The sequence below is a fragment of the Coturnix japonica genome, chromosome 4, assembly GCF_001577835.2.
Source record: "Coturnix japonica isolate 7356 chromosome 4, Coturnix japonica 2.1, whole genome shotgun sequence".
In the NCBI taxonomy this organism is placed as follows: domain Eukaryota; kingdom Metazoa; phylum Chordata; class Aves; order Galliformes; family Phasianidae; genus Coturnix; species Coturnix japonica.
Window position 1 is genome coordinate 30,658,262 of NC_029519.1, and position 9,643 is coordinate 30,667,904.

Sequence of the window (9,643 nt, forward strand, 5' to 3'; positions counted from 1 at the left end):
AAGAGAGCAGGAAAGGAAGATTAGCTTGGTGTGCTGTGGTGCCGTTGTCAGGCTCCAGTGTTCAAAGGAATAGAATGGTCCAGTAGATACCAAGTTAGGAAGAGTGGACCAGTTGCTTTCTCTTTGGTGGAAGTCTCTGCTGAACTAACAGGGAGGGCAGAATAAGCTTTGAAACTTGTTAGGGTAGAGTCACAAAGTTTGAGAATAGCTGACAGGATGCCTACACTAGCCCCTGAGAGGTAGCACAGATAAACAGTCATGAAGAAAATACAAGTCCAGAAAATAAGAAAGAGCTCCTCTCTTCTGTGTGGATTTGAAGAGATGAGTTCTATTTCTGTATCAGAGATGCTCCCAGCTGTCAGTCCTGTGTTTTTGGGTTGTTTTTGTTCCTCCTCCACTCCCCAAGTACCTCTTTAAAATCAAATAGTATATCTTGAAAATGTCTCAGACAGTGCCAACACGAGTCTGTTTGCTGAAAATATTTAGCAGCACTCCCATCCACTCACTCACCTCACAGCATAATGTCCAAGTCAGTTTTTTTGGTGAAGTTTAATGTAAGAGATAACAGCTGTTAAAACCTTAAGCCTATTTTATCTTCTTCCACAGTGTTCCCATTTATATTCTCCATGCAGGGTGCTGGCCCAGCTGCTACATCACCTTGTCCAGATTAGCCAGACGCAGAGGGGTGTTCAGCTCCCCCTCTGTGATGCTGATGGACATATGGACAGGACCCCGGGGAAGAGACAGCTTTCTCTCAGTGTCAGAAGCTCTCAGGTATGTCAGCGCTGCCCACGTCATCCCTTTGCTTGCCTCACTGAATCTTTAGCCTGTAGCTGCAAGGAAGCTGTGGGGAGGAGGCGTTTTGCCCTCGTAGTGGATAGCTGTGAGCTGAAGTGGGTCAAGAGAGGTGTGAGCTGAGCCCATCACTGCACTCAAGTGAGCATCCAGGCCGGGCACTGCTGGGTATGTGCCTGCTCCTCCCCATCATCAGAACAAAAGCCCTGTATCTTGAAACCAGTGCAGGTGAAATAGCCGCAGGGAGTCGCAGCTCTGAGCGTGGAGGTCTCTTGGCTTGTCTCCTAAAAGTTGCTCTGGGGAGGAGCTGTTCCTCCTCCCGTTACAATGATCATTCTGGAAGGGGATGGAAAACAGCAGGATTTAGCATGGTTGAATGAGAAAACTGACATAAGACAGTTTGTACAAGAACTTATCTATAATTCATCATGATCATACCAGGCTTTTAGAGAGCAGGGCAGGGAGGGGCAGGGAGTCCTGCTGCGCAGCGTAAAGCCCCCACACGTGGATGCGGCTGGCCTGCGCTGTCACTTCGATGAGCATGGGCAGGCAGTGCTAGGCCACTGGGGATGGCTGGGCCCCGCTGCCTGTGGGTGAGGAGGGGCTGCAAGCTGCAGAGAACTAGAAGAAGTCTTGGTACTGACATCTTATTATTTCCAGCTTCGTTGCTTGCTTTCCGGTCGCTGCTTATGTACCAGGCTGGAATTCCTTAGTGTGTTACTGCTTCAGGGACTGCTGGCAGCTACTTTTCTGGGAAATCATATCTGGTAGGACTGAGGGTGTACCCACCACCAACTGAGGGTCTGATGGCTGCTGGGGAGAGCTCAGCCCTTGGTAGGCTAGACCTGAGACCCTTTTCTGATTGCTCATTTCACTCAGTGCCGCCCAGCTTGCAGTAGAAGCAGGTCTTGCTGCAGCTTGCTGGCCCCATCTCTGCTGCTTTGGGGTGCCGGCACATGCTGCAGGCCTGTCAGACAGCTATGACCTTGAGAACTTCATTTGGGACCCACGTGGTGTAGACTGTCAGCCTTGTGGACTGCGTGTTGTGCAGAGCAGGGGAAAGGATGGGAGGGCAGGAGGTTTTGTTGAGTTAATTTTTTGACTGTACCTGCCTTTCTGGGCTTACATCCAAGGCCTTGAAGTACTTGTGTGACTTCCTCCCGTCTCCCGTGGTTATGTTGCATTCTCCATTCCCTCCTGAGCTAGTTATTAATTATGGAGGCTGAGGAGACAAAGTCCAGACTCTGCTAATAGTTGACTTACCCATATTGTAGAGGCAGCATTTCAGTAAGCTGCTAATGGTCCCTCTCAGCTCTAAACCCCTCCACCACTTTGGTCTCTGGCCTATGGGTGGCACTGAGCTTGAGTGTTGAAGGCCAGCCTCAGGTCTTTTAGGCCTGCTGTGCCTCCCTGCTAGCTTCCCTCCCAGCCTGCCTCACCAGCAACTGTGTGGCCATCTCTTGGCCCCATCCTGCTGCCTAAACCCCGGTACTGTCCCCTCTTTCCTCTCCTGGACCTGTTTTTCCTTCACACGACTCCAGCAGAGCCCTGTGGGAGCACTGCCACCTGGCCTCGGGGCAACCCTGTCTGCCCTTTGCTCCCTCCCCCCCAGTACTCAGTGCTGAGTGGTTTGGGGAGCCAGCAGCGGGGCTTTCCCCCTGCCCTGGGGAGCAAGGGCACAGGAAGGGGCTGCTCTCATTCCCTCTACCTGGCTCAGCCTTGACCATTGGGGCTGGAGAGGGAAGGCCTTGGGAAAGTGGCAACGTTGAGAGTGCCTCTCCCCATCTCGTTTTCTCTAGCTTTGCCTGTGCATACCCATGGGATTGGCCGTGGCACTGGGTGCCAGCTTTGGCCTGGAGCTTCCCAGCACTGTTTTGCAATGCTATCGGCAGGGCCTTCCTGTAGGCGTCCAGCTGTCCCAGGGGGAGTGCAGCCCCGGCCTGCATGGGGAAAGGTCAACGCAGGCAGAGGGGATGCCGGGCCTGGGCAGGCAGCCACTGCTCCCAGCCCTCATCAGCGAGGGGAAGGCCAGCCAGCACAGCACTGAAAATATTTTAGCATAGAGGAAACAAAAGAAGGGGCTCAGGATGTTAAATGTTTTCAGCTTCTTTTTGCAGGGCAGCTCTTGCCATGAGCTCCCTCAGCCTGAAGCCACTTGCTGCTGTGCTGCTTCCCAGCGCGCTGTGCCTCGTGCTGAAAGGGCCAAGGGTACAGTGTGGGCCGGTTCCCACTGCTCTGAGCCAGGCAAGATGTGCTGCTCAGAGCGAAAGCTGTGACCTGCAGTGGCCGTGGGTGGATTAGCATCCAGCACTGAGGCCTTAACCCGTGGCTCATCTCTGCCAGCTGTGCGTGCTGAGTGACACCGTGCCTCTTGCCTGCCCCAAGCAGCGAGCTGCATGTGCTCACGTCCTTCAGATGCGCTTGTGAGACCGAGCTTACTGCTGGTACCATGCTGCACGAGCCTGGCTGCTGCTGGGGCTCCTCGGGGGACCGCCCACAGTTATTGGGATGGGATTGATGGAGGAGGAATTCAGAGCTTGGGCTGATGGGATGGTTTTTGAAAATTCTCAGTGCGTTAAATAATAATAATCTGGCCCATCGTCTCTAGGTTACGTTTGCCTCATCTGCAGCTGAGCTCATGGAAAATCGCAGCTTAGCTCCCGCACTCAGTGCCAAGATGGGGAGTTTAGAAACAAACCGATAACATCTTTATAAACTTGGAGAGTTTCTTACAGCTTGCTGCTCCCCCATCCTGCCTGCTGCAGCTCTCCTACAGGCTGAAGCTGAGCCGGGCAGCTGCTGTCTGCCCTCCAGGCCTTGCTGCTGTGCATTGTCCCCTGTTGAAATCACAGTACGCCACGCTCCACGTGTAACTTACAATAATCACTGGCTTTATTTTTAAAAAATTACAATAGAAAAGTACCTTTAAACATATTTCCAAAAGCGGAGAAGACAACATGGAAGCTCCTTTCCTCTCCACAAAAACAGAACAAAACACAGGAAACAGTTTGCTACAATAGTCCGTTGCTGGGAGCGCTGTGCTGTCCCTGCAGAGCTACTTTGCTCGAGGCACCGCTGCCCACCCTGCTGCACGCTGGTGGCCCTGTGGCACCCCTTCTTGCCCCCACCTGTGCAGCTCTGGCAGCCCTGTTCCCTGCTGCTTGTGGCCAAAGCAGAAAATGGAGGAGGGCGAGAGGCTGGGAGTTCAGCCCAGGTGATTAATGGAGATGTGGTTGGCACCTCCTTTTTGAAGAAACAAATGGGTTGATTTTTTTTATTTTTATTTTTTTTGCTTTACTCTTCCTCATGCCAGTTCCTCCTGGTGCAAAGAGGACACCGGCATGCAGTCCCTGTGCTGGATCCATCCCACCCTGTGTAACCAGCGGCCTTCCTTGGGCTCTGCTCCACACAGACACGCTCTGCAGCCAGACTGGCATCACTGGGCGCTGAAGCTGCAGCAGAGCCCTGCAGCAGTGGGTGCGTATCCCAGTCCCGTGGCCCAGAGTTGTCAGGGATCAGAAAGTCCAGCTCCTTGCACAGCAGTCTGCATTGCCCTTAACATCTTGGAGTAGCCGTGGCAGGAGAAGGCGAATTCTCACCTTGTTACATGTGTGGGCTGTCTCTGCCCATCCCTGATGCAAACATCACACCTTGCCGGAGCTGTGCAGCAAGCCATTAACATCGTGCCAAGGTAAAAAAGCTGCCTGTCATGGCTGGTGCCGTGTGCTGCCACCGGGAAGAGAACCCCAATGCTGGCAGTGCACTGGGGTGCAGAGGCGATGCTGATGTCGCCGGAGCACTGTGAGCACCACAGACTGCTGAGGCAGCGTACGTTCTGGCCTGTGGATGGGAGGAGGCAGGCTGCTAAGGGCGTGCTGTTGTATGTTGAGCACCAGAACTCTCATCCAGCCCGGTGTGAGATTGTCCTGTTCAGGAGTTTGGTACAAAAATACTTGCTCTCGCTTTGCTTTTTTTTCTTTTTTTTTGCAGTCTGCTTTCCTAGGGGTTGTTTGAAAATACTTTTCAAACGCTACAGCAGTGCCTGTCAAACCATGCTTTCAGCAGTAACACGCTCTTTCTTACAAATATACAGTGTAGAAGAGGGAAATATTATACGGGGTATGCTTCTCGCTTTCTTCTAGAAGAACAGATGTGTGATAGAGGCTGTGGGAAAGTCTTGGAGGAATCCAGACTTGTGTGAGGTTTCTTCCTAGCCTACAACAAGAATGGCACGGGTTACAAACACAGCCGGGCTGGGGAGGCAATGCTGCCTGGGGGAGCAGCAGCCAGCCTGCCCCTGTACAGGCACATCTCGTGGGCATGGGGCAGGCGTGGCACTGGGACGTGGCTGTTCAGGAGGGCAGAGTTAGGTTGTGTTTTTAGTTTAAGAGGAGTGTGACCAGTGTTGCTATAGGGCAGGAAGCTGTATGGCAGAGAGGGGGTGGGGTGACAGGGCAGTTGGAACTCCCACCCCCGCTGTGGATGATTAAGCATGGGGGGACAGCCTGTGCCCGAGCACTGCGCTCCTTACCAGCACACTGTGGTTCTGCAGAGAGCGTGCGTGCCCAGCAGCCGCCGGGGGGCTCTGTTCATACCCACAAGACTGACCGTCGGCCGCCATCACACACCCGAGACCTGTGGGTGGCATGGCAGGGCTCAGGGATGGGGCTGGCACGTCCCCCTTCCTACCCAAGTTTTGGCTGGCACCGCAGGTGTGCTACACGGAGGACACCGGGGGGCACTTACACAGCATTCAGCAGAACTGACGGGACTTCCAGCCCTGAGACCCAGCCTCGGAGGGAGGGAGCCAGCGCATCTGCAAGACATGGGGGCAGGGGGTGAGCAGGAAGGAAAACTGCAGCAAAGGGTAGTGCAGCCATACCCTGGGGCTGCGGTGGCTGCAGTGCTGATTCCTCCAGGAGGAGCACAGGTGCTGCCTGTCAGCGCTGCCTTGACAGGGGAAGTATGAGGCTGCAATAATATTTACCATTGCTCTTCCTCTGGGCAGCTGGCCCCAGAGCTCCCCTCCTTTCCCTCCCTCTTGCTCTGCCTGTCAGAAAGGCTGCAGTGCTGTGAGCCAGTGCCATTACCTGGGCATGCAGCGAAGCAGGGTATGTGAACGCAGGAGGAGGTAGAGCAGGCGTCAGCTCCGCTGGGTACAGAGGGTACGGCCCCCACACTTCAGGGCTGCCGGGGTAAAGTGCAGGCACTGTGAGCTCATCTGCAGGAAAAGGAGGAAAATTAATCCTAAAAGCAAGGGGAAAGTGGACAGCAGGTATAAGCTTTGCACTTCTGCCCAGGCCACCGTCACCTGCCCTTGCGTCATCCCAAGCACAAGCAGCTGGTTTCCAAACCCAACCACAGTTGCCGTGCCTCTCCAAAAGCTTCCCTGCACCCAGCTCCTAAGGTATCACTGCCCCAACTGCTTCAGTAAGAAAGGGGCATTGCCAGGGCCATATACTGGGCGGACCAGGGTCAGGATGCAAGCACTCACAGGGCTCCCTGGCGATGAACTGAGGTACAGTGTTGGGGAGGGGCGTGCTGGGGTTGGGAGTGCCCATCAGCTTGCTCTTGGCCATCTTGGTGTTGGCTTTAGCAAACTCTAACCGCAAGGTCTGGGGGATCTCAGGGTCGAAGCGGATGCCCTGTGGAAAGGAACAGGGCAGCAGAGGTCAGTTAGGCTGAATCTTGTGGTAGGGTGCTGCCCCCCATTCAAGAAGGCCATTTGGGCTAAAACAGCCTCGGATTTTGTCCCAATATCCCCACGGGCTGCTGGGGTGGCCGTGACCTCATGTGCTTGGCAGCGAGCATGGCCCCGTGGCTCACATTCCTCTGACATCCTCGAGCTCAGCACCATATTTGGTAGTCGGTATCCCGTGCAGCCACGCTCCCAGCAAGGGATTAGCGGCGTTTTGCCTCAATGCAAGGATGGGGAGGAACCGGGCTTCCCCAGGAGGTCTCCACGGGGTAATAGATACTGGGATCCATCTCTTTTGGTGTTCCCTAGGGGGTCCCAGCACTCACGTTCAGTGCATTCTTGGCGGCCTCAGCTTCTGAGCGGCTGTCGAAGCTCACGAACCCCACGGGCTGCGGAGAGAGGAGGCGAAGGGCGGTCAGGGCCAAGACCCCACCACATCCCCAGCAGTTGGTGAGGGCAGCCCCCAGGCAGGTGGGGGCACGGTGCAGCCCATACCTGCTTGGAGGTGAGCTTGATAAGTGACCCCTCATAGCCCTGCGGGAGAGAAGAGAAGCACCATTGGTTTCATTTGGCCTCAGAGGCCCTCAGAGCCCCATAGCGGGTGCAGTACCTTGAAGGGCCTGAAGAGCAGGTAGAGCTCGCGGGGCTTGATGTCCAGGGGCAGGCCGCTGACAAACAGGGTCCTCACCTGCAGGGGCAGAGCGTCAGCTGGTTGTGGGCCTGCAGGAGGCTCCCCAGGGCCTCCAGGCCACGCTCCTGCACACAGCTCTGTGCTCACGGCCTCAAGGAAGTGCCCGCTGTGAGCTGTGTTCCTGAAAGCTAAACCCGCCCGAGCCTGACTTTCCGGGTAATTTAGCCCCATGGCTGCGCAGCAGATAAGAGAGATAAAGGCCCTGAAAAAAAACCCTCCGAAATTAGGCCTCACAGAGATGCGGCTTCTCCTCGGTAATGACTTGTTTTCTTTGAAAGTTCAAACGCAGGTCGGCCAAGTCGGGCCAGTGCTGCGGTGCTCAGTGAGCAGGGAGAGAAGCGCAGATTACAGCAGGAGCTTGAAGGGGGGTGGTGGGGGAAATCCCATTTAGGCTTTTCCCCCCTGCCCAAAACCAGAGACAAGCAGAGGCTGGGGAAGGAGCTGCGATGCGGTCTCCCCAGCAAGGAGCCGTGGGGAAAGGCTGCCCCTGCTCTGCCACGGAGCGGGGCAGCTCCCTGACAGAGGCTGTGGCTCTGGAGCCTTCCCCGGGCCCTGCAGATGCTGTCAGTGCAGGCCGGGGTGGGCAGTGGCAGAATCCCCTCTGTGGGGGCTGGGGACCCCTCCCGGAGGGATCCTTCCACGCCAGTGGGCTGACACCCCCCATGGCAGCCCCACCACCCTGCCGCGCTCAGCCTTTCTCCCCGGCTCGCCTTCACCCCTCACCATCCCTCGTCACAGCCCGGGACTGTCACCAGGCGAGGGTGGTGAATGTGCTCCGGAGCCACCCCGTGCCCACCCCACCGCACCCCTCTGTTTCTGCTGCTGCCCACGGACAGACCGGGGCGCAGCCTCGTGCCTGCTCCGTCCCCTTCGCGCTGTCCCCGCCCGGCAGGTTTTCTCCTCGCCCCGGGGACATTCGGGGAGACCTGGCGGGCCTCGCTCCGCCCGAGAGCGGCCCGGAGGCGGCTCGGCACAGCAGCGGCGGCCGCGGGCGGTGCGACGGGCACCGGGTCAGCGCCGTGGCCCCTCGGCTGCCCCAAGGACGCGGTCACGCTCCGCCGCCCCAGCGCCGAGCTCCGCCGGTCAGCTCGGGCAGGAAGGGACCGTCGGGAGGAGCGCGGTGACTCATTCCCCAGGCATCCGATCACCTTCCCCGGGCTCGCTTTAATGTTCCACCAGCGGTGAGCCGCTCGGCTGCCCCCGCCCCGACCCCCGCCCGCGGCGTGACCGCGACCCGTCCTCGTGCCCGCGCACTCGGGGTGAGGGCGCGGCGGCCGGGCAGCGGCGGCACCGACCTCGCGCTGTGCCGGGAGCGGTGCCGCCGAGAGCCGAGCGGGGCCGCCGTCCCGGCTCCCGTCCCCGGCCAGGCTCTGTGCGCGGCCGCCGTGCCGCCCGACGGGACCTTGTGCCGCCGCCTCCGCTCCGGGGGACGAGGCGCCGTGCCCGCACCCCGCGTGAGTCCAAGCGCCCCGCGTCCCACAGCCCTTGTGCCGAGGCGCACCCGGCTCCGGGCCGCTCCGCCTCCCCCCCCACCAACTTCCATAGCTTCCCGCCGCGCCCCGAGCCCCACGCCCAGGCTGACGGGACCCCGCGGACACGCGTGGGGGCCGCACCGCTCCCGCCCCGGGACCCGGCCCGCCCTCGGCGGCTCCCCCTCCCCCGCCCGGCCCGCTACCTCCTCTTCGGGCAGGCCCGGCTCGGCGGGGCCCTCCCGCTCGGCGGCGCCGCTGCTCATGGTGCCGCCGCCGCTCCGCCACCCGCCCGCGGCTGCCTCCGGCGCGGCCCTGCGGCGGGCGGGAGGGAGCGGGGCCGGGCGGGGCGGGGCCGGGCGGGCGGCCACACGGCGCTGGGGGAGGGACGTGGGGACACGGGGTGGGACGGGGCCGGGGACGGGAGCGGGGGTGGGACGCGGAGCTGGGGCGACGGGACGCGGGGTGGGGATGGAGGACAAAGGGCTGCGGTCTGGGACGTGAGGTTCGGTGCGTGGCACGTACGGCTGGGGACGAGGACGTTGGAGTTGGGACGTGGGACGCGAGGTTGGGTACGTAGCACGCGGGGCTGGGGACAGCGATGGGGACGCGGGCCGTAAGGCTGGGAGCACGGTGTGAGCACATGGCACACGGGATGCGGGACAGAACGTGGAACAAGAGGTGTGACACAGCTGGGAACACAGGGCCGGAAGGCGTGACAACGGCTGGTGTGGGGAAGCCAGTGGGACACAGGCGGCTCTCCTGGCAGCGTGGCTGGCCCTGCTTTGGGGAGGTGGCAGCCCTTGGGCAGTGCTCGCAGCCCCTGTTTGGACTCAGCCTTAGGGGTGTCTGCACATCCTGAGCAGCGCTGCACCCACATTGGGACGGCGAGGATCAGATGCCCACTAAAAGCTGCAACGTACCATCTCCCCCTCCACACAGACAGGGTGGGCCACGCAGGACCCCCGCACACAGGCAGGGCCCACCTGC

At 59.2% G+C, this 9,643-nt stretch overlaps 1 protein-coding gene across 4 annotated transcripts; it reads right to left on the bottom strand.

The window, feature by feature from the left end:
• Positions 1-3,665: 3,665 nt before the first annotated feature.
• On the bottom strand, positions 3,666-8,978 carry RBPMS (RNA binding protein, mRNA processing factor). Of its 4 annotated transcripts, none has more exons than XM_015861198.1 (9): positions 8,860-8,978; positions 7,104-7,181; positions 6,989-7,027; positions 6,820-6,882; positions 6,290-6,440; positions 5,886-6,016; positions 5,542-5,611; positions 5,327-5,430; positions 3,666-5,010 (listed from the first exon to the last, which is right to left on the bottom strand). In XM_015861198.1, the coding sequence occupies exons 1-7, from the start codon at positions 8,917-8,919 to the stop codon at positions 5,549-5,551; spliced, it is 585 nt and encodes a 194-aa protein (XP_015716684.1). In that variant the 5' UTR covers positions 8,920-8,978; the 3' UTR covers positions 3,666-5,010; positions 5,327-5,430; positions 5,542-5,548. The 4 variants fall into 4 exon arrangements, with proteins under 4 accessions (XP_015716684.1, XP_015716683.1, XP_015716681.1 ...); XM_015861197.2 differs by lacking the exon at positions 8,860-8,978 and adding an exon at positions 8,023-8,381; XM_015861195.1 differs by lacking the exon at positions 8,860-8,978 and having other exon boundaries at positions 7,104-7,979.
• Positions 8,979-9,643: the final 665 nt, after the last annotated feature.